This window comes from Aristolochia californica, unplaced genomic scaffold (genome assembly GCF_029961685.1).
Source record: "Aristolochia californica isolate CCGP_79_NKW_82.1479 unplaced genomic scaffold, dmAriCali1.0.hap1 SCAF_3, whole genome shotgun sequence".
Classification (NCBI taxonomy): domain Eukaryota; kingdom Viridiplantae; phylum Streptophyta; class Magnoliopsida; order Piperales; family Aristolochiaceae; genus Aristolochia; species Aristolochia californica.
The window spans coordinates 47,898,310-47,914,530 of record NW_027181992.1 but is presented as its reverse complement, the minus strand read 5'-3'; the positions used below and the strand labels follow the sequence as shown (position 1 = coordinate 47,914,530).

At 39.1% G+C, this 16,221-nt stretch overlaps 4 protein-coding genes across 7 annotated transcripts; 3 read left to right on the top strand and 1 right to left on the bottom strand.

The window, feature by feature from the left end:
• Positions 1-628: 628 nt before the first annotated feature.
• LOC137960295 (probable transcription factor At3g04930) lies at positions 629-2,833 on the bottom strand. 2 transcript variants are annotated; one of them, XM_068807871.1, is made up of 2 exons: positions 1,634-2,833; positions 629-1,131 (listed from the first exon to the last, which is right to left on the bottom strand). In XM_068807871.1, coding segments are annotated over exons 1-2 (1,158 nt in total). In that variant the 5' UTR covers positions 2,791-2,833; the 3' UTR covers positions 629-1,130. The 2 variants fall into 2 exon arrangements, with proteins under 2 accessions (XP_068663972.1, XP_068663973.1); XM_068807872.1 differs by having other exon boundaries at positions 629-935.
• Positions 2,834-3,361: 528 nt separating this feature from the next.
• On the top strand, positions 3,362-3,778 carry LOC137959687 (uncharacterized). Its single transcript, XM_068807018.1, has one exon. It carries the CDS (start codon positions 3,362-3,364, stop codon positions 3,776-3,778), a length of 417 nt encoding a protein of 138 aa, XP_068663119.1.
• Positions 3,779-4,783: 1,005 nt separating this feature from the next.
• LOC137958390 (aspartic proteinase-like) lies at positions 4,784-9,510 on the top strand. 3 transcript variants are annotated; one of them, XM_068805377.1, is made up of 14 exons: positions 4,784-4,871; positions 5,205-5,564; positions 5,657-5,717; positions 5,834-5,928; positions 6,038-6,150; positions 6,290-6,458; positions 6,543-6,582; positions 6,681-6,745; positions 7,643-7,756; positions 8,150-8,214; positions 8,366-8,522; positions 8,611-8,730; positions 8,978-9,066; positions 9,197-9,510. In XM_068805377.1, exons 2-14 carry the CDS (start codon positions 5,217-5,219, stop codon positions 9,279-9,281), a joined length of 1,521 nt encoding a protein of 506 aa, XP_068661478.1. In that variant the 5' UTR covers positions 4,784-4,871; positions 5,205-5,216; the 3' UTR covers positions 9,282-9,510. The 3 variants fall into 3 exon arrangements, with proteins under 3 accessions (XP_068661478.1, XP_068661480.1, XP_068661479.1); XM_068805379.1 differs by having other exon boundaries at positions 8,611-8,738; positions 9,197-9,286; XM_068805378.1 differs by having other exon boundaries at positions 8,611-8,756; positions 9,197-9,286.
• A 1,555-nt stretch (positions 9,511-11,065) lies between these two features.
• LOC137959708 (protein S-acyltransferase 18) lies at positions 11,066-14,805 on the top strand. Its single transcript, XM_068807042.1, has 9 exons — positions 11,066-11,195; positions 11,845-11,958; positions 12,040-12,366; positions 12,863-12,931; positions 13,037-13,108; positions 13,204-13,332; positions 13,607-13,687; positions 13,858-14,022; positions 14,114-14,805. Exons 1-9 carry the CDS (start codon positions 11,154-11,156, stop codon positions 14,615-14,617), a joined length of 1,503 nt encoding a protein of 500 aa, XP_068663143.1. The 5' UTR covers positions 11,066-11,153; the 3' UTR covers positions 14,618-14,805.
• The last annotated feature ends 1,416 nt before the right edge of the window (positions 14,806-16,221 follow it).

The window sequence follows — 16,221 nt, the reverse complement described above, 5'->3', positions numbered from 1 at the left end:
AACTACATCAACCTCCTACACTTTAGAAATGCAAACAGTTGCTAACATTTTCAAAACAAATCGCACCCACTTACAGTCATTAAAAATCAAGATAATCACAAGTACAAAACAAGCCAAAAAAACCCTTATTCGAGGCCCAATTCTCACAGGTCTTAAGAGTTAAAGAGTACTTGAACCGCCGCATTGGGGTCTCATTTCTTACTCAAGAATTCATATTTTTTTTTATCATCATGTTGACAGACCATGACCTACTCTTGGACAAAGACAACAACACAAACATGAGAGCAGGTCTCTACGGTTCAAGTTATCTTCTAAAGAAATTCTTAATGTGTTCGCTACACATGAGAATAAACTATCAACTACATCTTCTCCTTGAAATATAATAACTACAGTTCCATAGATACACAGGAGTCATACATAAATGAATTAACTTCCAATAAAGACACAGACATAGTAACCTTGAGTTCGAAGTTTTCATACTTCAGTTTGGAGATTATTATACCTTAACTGAGTTTTTTTATATACATGGACAAAATCTATGGACACCGTGCAACAGCATGCATCTGTTATTTTTCAAAATGCCCTATCGTTAGCATAAAAAAATTGAAATGCAAACATCACTTGACATGATACATTTTATAAAAGATAGAATATAGAAACTAAAAACCACAGATTACAACCAATTAACAAGAGAACCACAGAGGATTCAGGTAATTCTCAAAAGTTGAACATTTCATGGTCAAAACATTTGACTGTAATTTTACAGTAGCAAGAGGAGAAGGCTCTCCAGAAAAGTTTACAATGAAGTTGATAGACAGGAAGCCAACTTAACTTACTTCACTGCCCACCATTAAGTTGGCGTGTGATCCTCCAGAGGAGGACTTCTTCCCCCATGAGCTGTCTTCCAGATCCGTAAAAACAGAGGACGAAGTCTTCTGTAAAATCAGCTTCAGAGAAGACCAGAGATACCAGAGAAAACTAACTGCAATTTTTCTGTGATGAAAAGAAAGACTTTGCCGAAAATCCTATACCGTATGTTTCATCAGAACACCAAAATGACAAGAACACACACATGCATCAGAGGTGCACGTTCCATAAATTACAAATCTTTACATAGAAAGAAGTATGTCCCTAAAGAAAAAGATCAACAAATATTTTAGTCTGTGCTTAAAGAAGGCAAGACGAACAATTAAAGCTTGCATTTGCAACAAGTCATATACACTGATCCTGTCTTATAATTGGGAAAGAAACATAAGGACACTAGTAAATTTGACAAAGCAAAATATGCTGAGTACTACAATCATAATGTGTATGATATATCTCTAAAGAGAACAAGTTACAAAGTAGCAACCGATAACAAATAATATTCACAAGAGAATGGCTGATGAGTTGAAGGCGATCTCCCAGAGGTCAGCTCTAAGAAGCAGAGACAATGTCATTTAGGCAAGTATTTACACATGATGAACACGATCAATTCCAACCAAAATGAATAAAAGTAAAACTAGCTGATCTCCGACTGAACTGGAACTACCAAAGGGTTATTCAAACAGTTTGTTTCTATAGTTCGACAAATAGAAAAGATGTTCCTTTTTCCTTTTTACTGACAAAAAGAAAGGCATTGTGAAACACTTACTATCCACCAATCGACTTAAGATCCTCCAAAGCCGATTGGATCTGCTCCTGTACTAACTCTAACCGCTTTGAGTACACCTCCAACTCCAATATCTGCTGCTTCCTCCACCTCTCGTCCACACCCTCTAGATTTCCCAAATTTATTGCATTTCCACCGAAGTTCAGCGGCAGTGGATTCAGCGTCAGTCCTCCCATAATCCCGGAATTGCAGGGCCCATTAAGGGCGCATTGAAGCAGCTCCTTGAACAGTGGAGAGAGACAACTTCTCACAGTATCTTCAATTACGTTTGGAACTGAAGAAGAAGTTACAGCTGGAGGAGGAGGCGGAGGATCATTCGTGGTAGGAGCATCCTCCACAGTGGGAGCCGATCTCTTTCTTGAGCGTCTGCCAGATCTCGAAACTTTCTTGTCCGGATTATTTACAGACCCATTTTGCGTATTCCCATCCTCATCCTCAAACGTTTCCGCGGAAGCAGTCGACCAGATCCTGCGAGAGATCTCAAACGTGGCCTGATCGTGAGGACTTTTAAAAGTAAACTCCTTTCCCGAACCGATTCTGTTCAACACATTCCGGTACTTCTTCTTCAGCCTCCGGAGCTTCTCAACTAGCTGGTTCTTGTTGAAATCCAGCTGAAGCCTCGTCTTGATCTGATCATAAAACGGAGTCGTATCATGGTGATGGGAAGACGAATTCGACTGGCTCCGCTGGATTGTATACTCCAAGAACCCCTGAAGAAGCCCGATCTCGTCTTCATCGTTCCAAAGCCGCTGAAAGAGCCTTCGAGAATCGTCCAACGCGGCGGAGGGTTTCTTCTCGTCGGTACGCTGCCGCTTCGGGAAGGGCGTCTCGGTGGGGACCACCACCACCGGCTGCGGCGGCTCGGAAGCGACCACAGTGGAGCCGTTGACAGGAGGTGGAACGGCGACGGTGACGGATTGGGGAAGAACCGTAGGGTTAGGAGGGGTTTCTTCCTCGTCTTCGGAGCTGGAAGCGGAGCCCGAATTGAGATCCTCCTCTTCCAGCTCCTCGTCTTCCTCCTCGTTCCGCCGGGCCTGCAGGATTCTCTGATCGTCGTCCTCGTCGAGGCTCTCATCGTCCTCGTCTTCGTCTTCTTCCTCGGGGTAGACGCTGCTCGGATCTTCCTTCTCTACAGGCATTTTGACGGATTCTTTCCTCGCCTGTTCTGAATTTTGGGGGTTTGCAAATTGCAAATGAGAAAGGAAACCAGATACTGGGCCTCGCTACTACTTATCGGAGAGGCGCGGACCTGTGCGAACGGTGGCGGGTTCGGTACGTCCAGGATCCGATAATATGGACCCGTCTACCGAGTTCCGACTCCGGAGGATTATATTAATTTATGACTAATCAAGTACAAGCTATTTTAATTATTTATTAGATTTAAAATATATAATAAAATATTTAGTATAAACGACTGTGTCAGATTCACACCTTATCCGACCCCACAATTCGCCGTTCTAAGAAGCAGATGCCTGCCCTCGATACTCTCTTCTCCGTTTCCAGCATAAATATTAATTTATCTTCCCTCGGTCCTCCTTACATTTGCGCGAAGTTGCAGCCATGGCTTCCGCAATTGCAAGACCCGCCTTCTCATTCCACCTCCACAGCACAAAACCCCGCCCCCTTACCCAATTCTCCTTCCTCCACGTAGAAAAACCCGCGCTTTCCTCTCTGAAAACCCTCCTAAACCATCACCTGTCTCTGAAATCAATGGACGTCTCCAAGGAAGACAAACCCGTCCTTGATAATCCAGAACCTCCACAAACCGACGGAGAGGAACCCAAATTGGATAAACGGAGACTCGAGGAGAAGTTCGCCGTCTTGAACACCGGAATCTACGAGTGTAGGTCTTGTGGGTTCCTCTACGATGTGGCGGTGGGTGACCCGTCGTACCCGATTGCCCCCGGCCTCGATTTCGAGAAACTGCCGGAGGATTGGAGGTGCCCTACCTGTGGGGCTGCCAAGTCGTTTTTTGTTAGCAAGAGTGTGGAGATTGCGGGGTTTGCGCAGAACCAACAGTTTGGGCTCGGAGGGAACACGCTAACGTCCGGGCAGAAGGCGGTGCTTATCTATGGGAGTCTCTTCTTGCTCTTTGTTCTTTTCCTCTCTGGTTACTTCCTGCAATAGTTTGGAGGTAATGGCGCTCCGTGTATTAGTAAAAATGTTTTTTGGGATTTTCAAAGAATGTATAAGCTACTGTAGTCTTATGTGCAACATCATTAAATTTCTGTGCAAAAAATCTTCATTTGTTCTTCCGTGCTGATTGGGTGGGTGCTTGGCATTGTTTCTGCTGCCTCAGTTTTTATGTCCAGAAGCAAAAGGGAAGTTCTGAGGAAAAAGAAATGGCCTTTGAACTGACTTACAGTTGATGTTTAATCTGAACTTTAGCTCGGAGAGCCAAAGAGTTTTTCTGGTAAATTTTAAACTTTTGAAGATTTCAAACGAACATTGAAATGCTACAAAATCTTATCTGACTTCAACTTCATCCTTTGAATGAAACAATATAATAACAACATATTTACAGAAGAATGGAAGTTTCAGTTATCGCCTAGGATGATTTTTACAGGTTTTTACTCCAAATAGTACTGCAATTCAGGCACCCAAGTCCAATCTTTCTATTCCGTTGTTGTTATTTCAACTGCTGGAGCTTCTGTATTGCTCAAACGTTTATGAAATTCAAGCTTCTGACAGAAAAAACAAAAAACAAAAACGCAAAACCTCAGGCGACTCTTTGGAGTGGAACCAACCGGGAAAGAACGGAGAAGTAAAGTGGGAAGATTGATCTAAGCTTTAAACCCTAAACCCTATAACTTTATCTAGTAGAATTTAAAGGGCGGTGGCTCTTGCAGTGGCCGTGCTTCCACTCTCCTTCGATTCTCCAAAGAAAAGCAAAAAGATTGAGGAACATATTATTGGAGCATCCAATGGGCCCCGCAAGTCCCTAAATGGACCAGAAAATCAACCAAGATACTTTCTCGTGAATTTACAAGATTACTGCGTCCCAAGTAAATAATAACTCGTACAACCAAACAGATCAGAGTCAGCAGTAAAAGGGTATTTTAGTCATTTTAGTACGTCAACAAATTTAAACAGAAACTGACAAGATGATCCAAGGCTCCACTACTTACTACTACAACTCGATCGATTCCGGCCTTCTGGGGGACTGCTGCTCACCTTTCTTCCCTTCTGAAGTTCTCACTCGCCAAACTCCATTACCCAGGTAAATTTTTTATGTTTCCTGCGCAATCTTACAAAATTTTAGACTTGCTGACCTCCGTCATCATCTGTGTTGACTTGATTAACTGCCAACTCTTTTTTCAGCTCCATGGCTGCTTATTTCTGCTAGTTTAGTGCTTTTAGGAAGTGGGTTTCAAGGTTTTTTTAGCTAGTTTTGATTCGAAAAAGAAAACTTTTAAGGAAGATAGCGATTCCAGAGACCCTATTCTGACCTTTCTCAATTTCTCGGTGTCTCTTTTCTGTTACTTTTCTTTTGAACTCTCTGCTTAGTTTTCTTCTCCTTGGCTATACGCTTCTGTTTCTGTTTTCTCCACAGGTATTGTTAAGGATGGGGAGGGAGAAACATCTTTGTGTATACATCTGCTTGTGGGTTTTGTTAGGCTTCACGGCTCTCTGTGCTTCCTCTGATCGGCTAATCAGAATCCCTTTGGAGAAAAAATATTTGGATGTTGAGGGCTTCAGAGCTTGGAGAGCCGCAGCAAGGCAGGAACATAATACTCGCTCTTATGGCTTAAACAGTAATATCGTTGACCCAGATGTTGTGGCTCTGAAAGACTATTTGGGAGCTCAGTATTATGGAGTGATTGGTGTTGGTACTCCACCACAGAATTTTACTGTCATATTTGATACTGGCAGTTCTAATTTGTGGATCCCGTCATCCAAATGCTATTTCTCCGTGAGTTTCAATCACATCTGAGATATCATGTATTCCTTTAGTTCTGTTATAAAAAATCAAGGTCATGACCGGAAACGCTCATTTCTGTGCAGATTCCTTGCTATTTCCATTCTCGGTACAAATCAAGCAAATCGAATACTTACACTGCCATCGGTAACTCTTCCTAATATCCTTCTTGTTTGGTATATTTTTGCTAATATGTGACCTTAGACACATAGGTACGTGGATAGGAACTATGGCCAGATGATATTTGTTCTTTTCCTTCTCAGGTGACACATGCTCTATCACTTATGGCTCCGGATCTGTTTATGGTTTCTTTAGCCAAGATAATGTACTTGTTGGAGACCTTGTTGTTAAGGATCAGGTGGGTTCTTGACCTATTAACATTGTCATTTCTAATTTTGATAATTCTAGTTCCACTTTAAACATAAGAGTTTCAGGCTTTTGAGTTCCAGTGATGGTTCTTGAATCAGGTTTTTATCGAGGCTACTCGAGAAGCAAGTCTCACATTCTTGTTAGCAAAATTCGATGGCATACTTGGACTTGGATTTCAAGAAATTTCTGTTGGGGATGTTGCACCAGTGTGGTATGCATCTGTCTATTTTAGTACTTTTTTGCTGTTTTAAAGTCACTAAATGACTATTTCAGTGAGCTAAGAACATAGATCAATTAAGCAATCTCACAAGTTTTGTGGCATTGATCTCACTGGTTTATGCCCATTACAGGTATAGCATGCTTGAGCAAGACTTATTACGTGAACCTGTTTTCTCCTTCTGGCTAAATCGAAATTTAAGTGATCCTGTTGGTGGTGAGATCGTCTTTGGAGGTGTTAATTCAGAGCACTTTAAGGGGGAACACACATATGTTCCAGTTACACAGAAGGGATATTGGCAGGTAGCACAAGTTGATGGTTCATGATTTGTTACTGTGAACTTTTTTATTAGTTATCTTTTTGTTTTAAATTTTTACTCTTTTCAGTTTGAGATGGGAGACTTTCTCATTGGCAACCAAACAACTGGTAAGATATCATCTCTAAGGTTGCTTCCGATGATTATTCTACATATGCTGATGAGCATTTTGTTTAAATGGATTACGAGATGTTTTGGGGTTTTGCAGGTTTCTGTGATGGTGGTTGTGCTGCTATTGCAGACTCAGGCACTTCCCTGCTTGCCGGTCCTACTGTAAGTTTCCTAACCTGATAATTAGTGGGTCCTTCTAAGTTTTTTTTTCTTTCACATTCTCAAAGATTAATAGTAGACAATTAGTAAGATGTTATTTCATTGTATACTGGATTATAAGATGTTATTTTAGTGCCTGTTAAATTATAAGGTTATTCAAGAGTGTCAATGTATTCATGTTTTCATTTTTGGGAGGAGAAATGGTACATAAATTATGTAAGCAATGTACAGTTGAACGTGCTTATGGTTAATCTTGACAGAAATACTGATGTTTTATTTCAGTGGTTGAAAACAGATGAAAAATTCTTAGTTCACTCTAGGTCTCCTATTATAGCAGAACTCATCTCAATCTTTTGCACCCCATGAGTATCAATGGTTGGATTTTTTTTCCTACAATTTCATTGACTCACAAGACAGAGGTACTTCTTTTCTTTTGGAGTTTGATATATTTTATAGCAATCAATAATGACGCCTTACGATTACTCATGAAACAGCTTTTGAGAAACATAGTCCAAATGAATAGAATATAGATGAGTACAAAGTCATTCCTCTGGATAAAGTATGCTGCTTGGAGCATTTGTGGCATGTGAACCTCCTGGTTCCAGTTAAGGATGATATCATTTAAAGCTTGTAAGCATCATGTTATGCTGCAAGCACTCTGCATGCATACTGGACTAGTTTAAGTAACCATGCCAAAAAGTCACCATGCATATTGACTTGTTTTGACTATGTCTAACTATCTTGAGGTCAAACACATCTTCCTACTAAATCAATGAATTCATTTAGTCCCTAAAGTTTTGGAGATTCTCATGTGATTTCGTCTAGCTTGTTCACTTCTTACCTTGCTATGTTCTGTGATGTTTTTTGCTGACATAATTACCACTCTCGATTGAATTGCAGGCTATTGTCACTCAAGTCAACTATGAGATAGGTGCAAAAGGTGTTATAAGCATGGAGTGCAAGGAAATTGTTGCAGAGTATGGTGAAATGATACTAGAGCAGTTAGAAATGGAGGTTTGTTGTATGATCTTATTAAACATCTGATTTATCTGTTGTAGCTCATAAAGTACTTCATGCTATGGTTTGCATCAATGGAACTTCGCAGAAGCATCCTTTCAGCTTAAAATCTGCACATTACTTAAGCAAAGAAATATGGAGCTATCACGTGAATAGTTCTGCTGTAGTTCCATTATTGACTTTTCTCACTAATTTGGAAGGTTTTCTGAATTTTGAGGGCAAATTTTTGAAACCTGGGGGTTATCCAACAGATACCTAACACTATGCTAGGACCCTGAATTTGTGGATCTCTTTCACATCTTCTTACATGCTTCACTTTTAAGGCCATGAGTGATTATGTCATTGTTGACAACTGTAATAACAGTTCATATTTCTTTCAACTCACTGCAGACACGGCCTGACAAGGTGTGCTCTCAGATTGGCCTCTGTGTATTTGATGGGGCACAATATGTCAGGTTAGTTATTGAACTCTCTTTCAGATGATTATCAGTGTTTCCAGCTGCATCCTTGTTATTTTCAAATTTGTTCTGATGCAAGACCTTCTGCAGCACTGGCCTCTTTTGTTTTCTGAATCTTAGTTAACTATGGGAAACATGGTTGTTGCAGCACTGGCATAGAATCTGTGGTTGATCATCAATCTGGGAAAAATTCAACTCTTGGTGAAAGTCCTCTTTGTACTGCCTGTGAGATGGCTGTGGTTTGGATCAAGAATCAACTTAGACAAAATACGACCAAGGACCGAATTCTTGAATATGTAAATGGGGTATGGTGTACTACCAGTACATGGCTGAAATTTTATGGTGGCACTTAAAATATCTTGATTATTGACATAATTTCATTTTTCAATGAAGCTATGTGAACGCCTACCTAGCCCCATGGGAGAATCAGTTGTTGACTGCAACAAGATTGCAAGCATGCCTAGTGTTTCTTTCACTATTGGAGGGAAAGCATTTAAACTTACACCAGAACAAGTACCGAGGCATTTCTTCTACTATCTGTAATTACTGAATATGTAGACCTATAAATCGCTATACTAGTTTCCATTTACTGAATCCTGAATTGATATTGTCATGGTTTCATCTGCCATAAGCTTTTATAATCACTCATTCAATCAACTAGACCCTGTCTAAATACAATGTAGCTTTCAGCTCTGATATCAGGATCTATCTTCTTCCTGGATATTGATCAGCTGTACTTATGCTATGTCTTTGTTACTAGTACATCTTTAAAACTGGAGAAGGAGAGACAGCAATCTGCGTGAGCGGATTCATAGCTTTCGACCTTCCGCCTCCTCGGGGTCCTCTCTGGTATGTTTAATTCATAACTCCCTACCTCTACCACTTAATTACATCTCCCTGCAATATGCAATTACATTTGAAAGGCGAAGAAAAAATTATGCTAACAGGCCATCTATGACAAACGACAATCTAAATGCAGGATCTTGGGAGATATCTTCATGGGGGCATATCACACAGTTTTTGACTTTGGTAAACTCCAAGTTGGATTTGCAGAGGCCGTGTAGAAATCCCTCCAATATTACAGGCTATCTTATTTCATGGTTTTATATGTATCTATATGATGTAGTGGAAGTTTCCCTTTTACAATCTGGTGACCGTTCATGAAAAACTTTTTGATAAAGCTGTGTAAATAACTAAGGTATCCATGAGTGAGCCCAGATGTAACTGCACTTTTAGTTGGTTCATGGATAATCTGAGTTCTGAGCTGAATGATGTCCAGTTTGTTCTTGTTTTCCTAACAAAAAATGGTAAGAAGACGGAGCATATCTCATATGAAATCCATTAGTGCATGCTTCCGCATATGGTCGAGTGGACTCGTAACTCGGGCAAGTTGACTCAGATGTTTGGGTGGTTGACCTGATTTGGCTAAATAGACCTAGTGTCATCCCAATCTATTAGGGGGCTTCCCTCCTCCCTCTCTACTTGTCTCTATGTTGCAAGGAAACAAATGAAGGGGGACCTCCTCCCTCCTTATCTCTTTTGTAGTTGCAAAGAGACCAAAAAAGGGAGAGAGGAGATGAGAAAGGGAGGGGAAGGCTCCCCCTCCCTCTATTCCCTTGTGACAACATCCTCTTTTGTTATCGATGTCAGGCATATATGAGGCTTTGATGGGGCAACAGAGGGTGAGGCTGGGGCATCAGTGTAACATGGTTGGGTTGTCCTATTGCTATACCTATCTAGGGTCCCCCTTCCCTCTACTCATGATCCTCTCAAGGATGAGTATAAAAGCAAGGACAAGATGGGGCATGGGTAACAAGGCAGGGTTGAGCTTCCCAGGACTTGATTCATTGCCGTTTCTATCTTTTAGGGGTTTTGCCTCTCCCTATCTCCATGTTCGAGGGTGAGAGAAAGACTAAGAAAGAGACTCCTCATGACACCCACTCTTTAATTTGTTATCGATGTAAGGTGGAGATAGAACCATGGTGGGGCAATATAAGGTAAGGATAAGAAGATGCGTAATTAGGGGTGGCATCAAGCTGAGCCCATCTCGAACCTGTATATGTTTGAGTTTGGTTTGATATGAATACTTCAAACTTGAGCTCAAACTCATCTTTGAGCTTAAAAATGGAATCAAGCTCGAGTTTAAACCTACATTTAAAACTTCAAAAAAAATTACAAAAATAAGGAGAATATTATTATGACCTTGGTACCATTGAACTGCAAGGTATCACAAAGGAGTCCAAGATTTTGTAACGGAGCGCACTAATATATAATAATCAGCTTAATAGACCTACAAAAAAAAAAAAAAAATTTCATCAATAGTATTTGTTCCATTAACAAACAACAACATTAAACGTTGAGAGACCCAAAAGGGTTGAACGATCGATTGTCTATGAGATTTGAGGTAAATAAGAGTAACTATCAACCAAATAGAGAGAGAATTGACGAGAGTAATTAGAGTAAATGATACTTTCATTAAAAAATATATGATAACGAGTCGGTTCATGAGCTAACAAGCCGAGCTTGGAAAATCTTGAGTTTAGTTTATTGTACTTAATGAGTTTATTTCAAGTTTGAGCTCGAGTAAAAACTGAATTGAGCCGACTTCAAACGGTTTACGAGCTGATTTGGCTTGGTACCACCCTTAAGTGGAACGAGACTTACTGCTAACGGGGGCCCGTTTTAATGAGCCCAAACTGAAGAAGCTCAAGCTCACTCTTAATTCTAAACCCAGTAGGGGTGACTTTTGTAAATTATACGTCCATCTGGAACGGATCTCGTTCAAATTTCGAAATGGGTTAACTGGCCGTTGCGCACTGTCAATAGCGTGACACTGTGGCGTCCTCCATAAAGAACGACCGAGACTACCAGCTGCTGTTCTCCTGAGAGAGGTCTACATTCTGGGAACTTTTTGTCTTTCCCTGAAACGGAATACTATGAGACGCCATGGCTGGCAGCTGCCGCTTCATCCACTTCAGGTCAGGCTCCAAGTGAGAGGATTTTGTGAAGTTTCCATTTTTTGAGTCTTCAATATATCTTAGAGCTTAGCTTGTTAAATTTCTCCAACTATATTGGATTGAAACTAGTTTTCGAGCTATTCTGGAGAAGGGTTATCTTCTTTTTAATCCGAAATCTGAACAGCAACTATATTGGATTGAAACTGGTCTTCGAGCTATTCTGGAGACGGGTTGTTTTCTCTTTAATCCGAGATTTGAACAGAACCCATGTTTCGTCGTTCTCTGAAAGATCCATTGATATCGTTTAACTGGCTTCTGAACTCTGCCTTCGACATTTTGCAGTTTCAGTTCTTGTTAGTTAAAACATTTCACTCTAATCTACTAGCACCAAAGGTGTTAATCCTATGCACTGTACACGCTGGTGTAAATTTTTGAAACACGATTGCTGAATTTGATTGTTTATGGCGCTGAATTTTACAGCTTTCATAGTCGAGAACTTTTCTGAAGTGATGAATGTTTTTTGGTCAAAGATATTGCTTTGCTTTCCATTTTTATGTGGTTGATAAGTTTTTGGTAATTAAAACGATCGATTCATCAAAAAGCATTTGTGGGCATTCATGCTATTGACTAAAATATACGAAGGTGGTGATATTTGATTGTTACCTTGCAGATAGTGGGTATGGCTGTGTACAGTTTTCTGGTCGTGACCTTCTTTGCGTTCTTGGGGCCTTTCCTTGGAAACAGAGTAGCCGAGAACACAATACTGTCATTGTTCTCATTTACAGTATGATACCCATCACCCGATAAGTCTATGTTTTGGCTTAGCTTTCTCAAGCTTTCTGATATGTTAATTTTTTATTTTCAGGCATTTTCTGTGATGGTTCTGTTTGTGAGATGCACTGCTATTGACCCATCTGACAAAATTTACTTGAAGAAAAAAAGACGGAAGAAAGCTGGTGGTTTCTCAAAGCTGAATTATGGATTTATTCTAAGTCAGATTGTGATTAGATTCGTTAAGAGAATGGAGAAGAAGATTCTCAAGTGCTTCATAAGGAGGAGGTACTTGGAGCCTTGGAAAAACAATGTTCAGATTGAGCCGCTTTTACCATTTCCTCTTGTCACTAAGGATGATTCTGTTGCACCTGATGCCAAAGATGAAAATATAATGTTTTGCTCACTCTGTGATCTTGAGGTCAGCCATGTTTTCCTTCCCAGATGTAGTATGAAAGAACTATTACCGACAGAATAAAGTAAATGCCTCAAAGTTGTGGGACTGATCAAACAATGATAACTGAAGTTCAACAAAATAAAGAGAAATATTAATTAAGAAGGCGTTGGCATTCACTTTCAAGGTTATATAAAAAAAGGGAGGGAAGGAGGGAGAGAGGGAAAGAGAGAAAGGAGAGGGAAAGAAAGAATGCAGTATCTTACATGCTAAATGTATTAAAAGAAAAAAAGGCTTATATATGATATGACAATTTCTTCAGAAGTGTTTCTGTCAGAAAAAGGTCATTGAGAGAGATAGAGGAGTGTGTGTGTGTGTGAGAGAGAGAGAGAGAGAATGCAGTATCTTACATGCGAAAGATATTAAAAGAAAAAAAAGGCTCATAAAGGATATGGCAATATCTGTAGGAGTGTTATTGTCAGACAAAGATCATTGCCTCCTATTTGTGTCTTATGTTTTGTAGGTTAAGATTAACAGCAAGCATTGCAGGAGTTGTAATCGATGTGTTGAAGGATTTGATCACCATTGTAGGGTGAGACATTTAACATTCCTTATGTGAGTTTTCTGTGTTTTCCTTTTTCATGTTTTATTGCAGGACTATAGTATTATTACAAGTGATGTATTTATTTTATGACAGTGGTTAAACAACTGTATTGGGAAAAAGAATTACACCACCTTCATTCTTTTAATGGTGTTCATCTTGCTAATGGTTAGCCTCTCTCTCATGAATTGCTTGCTTTTTGGGTCTAAAAATTGTTTATGGATATTAGTTAATGTTATACTGACACTATGGCCCCCAAGCAGCTTGTTACTGAAGGAGGAACTGCAATTGCTATCTTCATCCGTTGCTTTGCAGATAAGAAAGGGATATCAGATGAATTCAGGCAGAAACTTTACATTGAATTCCCTCGAGGAGTTATTGCAGTGATAGCCGTAACAATCTCTTACTTAATTGGAATTTTTTTTGCTGTAGTTATTCATGATGGGGTTACATATGGTAGGATAGGACTTCCAACAAGTTTGATCCCGTGGTTTTTGATGAATGTAGCGAAGTTTGGGCACTATTATGTGAATCAGTTATATGAGGAAAATGCTCCTTTCTTGTTTGTTATTTATTCTATCCTTATTGATGTTGATATTGTTGGTTTTATTACATTTTTTTTTTTTGCTTTTTGATTGTTGAAAATCAAATTGTCATACTTTGCAGGTGCTTTTGACTTTAATGACAGCATATACTACAATAGCATTGGGGCAACTTTTTTTCTTTCATGTTATTCTCATTAAAAAGGTCTGCTTTCTTGATTAAGTTGGTAATGTCTATTTTTTTTAGTGTCTTAAATTTGCATGAATTCAACTATGAAACTCTCTTACATCAAGCTTCTCCTTCTGTGATTGGTTTTCTGTTTTATCTTCCACATTTATTTTTTATATTCACTTCTTACTTCCCACTGCTGTTAGGGGATGCAAACATATGATTACATTTTAGCAATGAAAGAAGAGAGCCAATCCATGGAATTATTTGATGACTCAATCACTTCTTCAGACGAGAGCACAGAATTTGAGTCACCTGAGAAATCTACTCTTGTTTCTCAATTCATATGTCGAGGACAAAAAAGAGATCAGGTAGTAGAACATGGTTCACATTTCTACTCTCTTAAAAGAAGAAAATTTATGTTTTTCTTTTTCTCATTTCAACTTTTTATACATGTTCCAGAGCATGACAAGATTATCTATTCGAGTTGATGGGCAATCTGACTCATCCATCGCAAACAAGAAACCTGACTTTCATGTTAGCATCGATCCCTGGAATCTGATAAAGATGAGTAAAGAGAAAGCTCTGCAAGCAGCAGCCAGAGCTAGAGAGAGAATTGCAAAACAAAAGCTGACAGGAGAAACTGTACCATCAGGACCATTGAAGCCATTGCCATCAGAAACAAAATGTGGACCTCTGATGAACCCTGAAAACGGAAATTCTCATATTGAGGTAAACCCACTTGTTGCAAAGGGTTGGCTTAAAGCAAGCTCAAGGCGCTTTTCAAGTCCAAGAAAGCGAATTTCAGGGTCCCCCACTACAGTTACACTCTCTCCGAAGCAGAAGTACCGGAGCAACTTTGATCTAAAGCTCACAGAGGTTTCACAAGAGCTTGAGACATACATCTCAAGGCAGGCATTGTGTTCTGTTTTGAAAAATGCTGGCAACCAATCTCCGAGATTGTAATACTTGATTGTTATGGGTGTTTTTTTTTTGTTTTTTTTTTGGTCCTAGCTTTTTCTCAGCCTCTGAGAATAAGCCTGTGTTAATTTAATGTACCTTGTGGATTCTGTAGAGAAATTCTAATCCAAATGCCATTCATTTCATAGGAGCACAGCTAGTCTCCTCTTAATTTACAACATGACTTGATTGTATTGTTCTTATCACCTCACTCCAAAGCCAATCCAGTGTACATCAAAAATCTTTTTCAGATCTTCTACTATAAAACACACTTACACACACATACAAATAGAAAAAACTTTCTACCTTTCAAGTACCATCAGCAAACTGGAAGGTAGTGTGAGGTTAGCAACTAAACCAATGGATCTATTATAATAACTCAAGTGGTACCTACTGACAATCCATGGGATGACAACAAGAGAGGAAGAAAGCTAGTTCAAAGTGGAAATGAGACAAATGGAGTAATCAGAAAATACCACATCATGTTTTTACCATATCTGACTTGGCCCTGTTCATGCCTCTTAGCCTATTTTTAAAAAGAAGAAAAGGTCGGTGAAGCCAAGGTTGTCTAGGCTAAGTTCAGTCTCATTGTCCCTCTAAATATAAACACATTGCAAAACGAACGAAAAAAGGAGTATGGAGTTAAGTCTATCTAAAGTAGGTTTATTTTAAGCATTAAATTTGAACTATCTGTTCATTTAATATTTGTTCTTATTCCAGTAATGTTCAATATTAGACTAATGATAATTACCTTGTTTTAAACATAATAAAATAATTATGTTATTGTAAAAAATGTTATTTTTCTTTCCAATATTGCAAATAACAAAGGTTATTTTAAGGATTTTTATATATTATTTTAATTATTATTTTTTATATATTTGATTATCATAGTGCATAGGGTTTTCTAAAGATGATTAATATTATTCTGCTTCATTTGTATAAAAATATTAATATATGTAAATAAATAGTATATGAAATAGATTATTCCATATATTGTATATAGAAAAAATTATTCTGCTTCATTTGTATATGGTTTACACTCTAATGCTGCCAAGGTTTGTTGGAATAGATGTCAAACGCCTAGCCAATACAACCTAAGAGATTGGTCTGTTAAGTGCGGAAAGCCAAGTACCTAAAGCATGTGGACCAGGAGCGGACGGAACTTAACCCAAGTGGACCGAAACCACCTAGCTCTGACACCCATTGTTTCCGTTCCCTACCTCTTCCACGGGTATTCGAATGCGGAACGTGATGTTCAACTCTGATACTATGTAAAACGCCTAGCTAATACAACCCAAAAGACCGGTCTGTTAAGTGCAGAAAGCCAAGTACCTAACCCATGTGGACCAGGGGTGGACGGAATCTAACCCAGGTGGACCAGAACTACCTAACTTTGACAATAGAATCCAACATAGACTCCCATCCTCTTTTACCTATTATAAAGAATATTAAAAATGATCTAACATAAAATACATCATTCCATGAGATAAATATATATGTGACGATGTGTTATAAATTATTGTTTTTCACTTTAATTCAAACATAATAAGCAGCAATATCAAATACTTCACACTATTGGACCTGAGCCCAGCCCATGGTTTTTTTTTTTT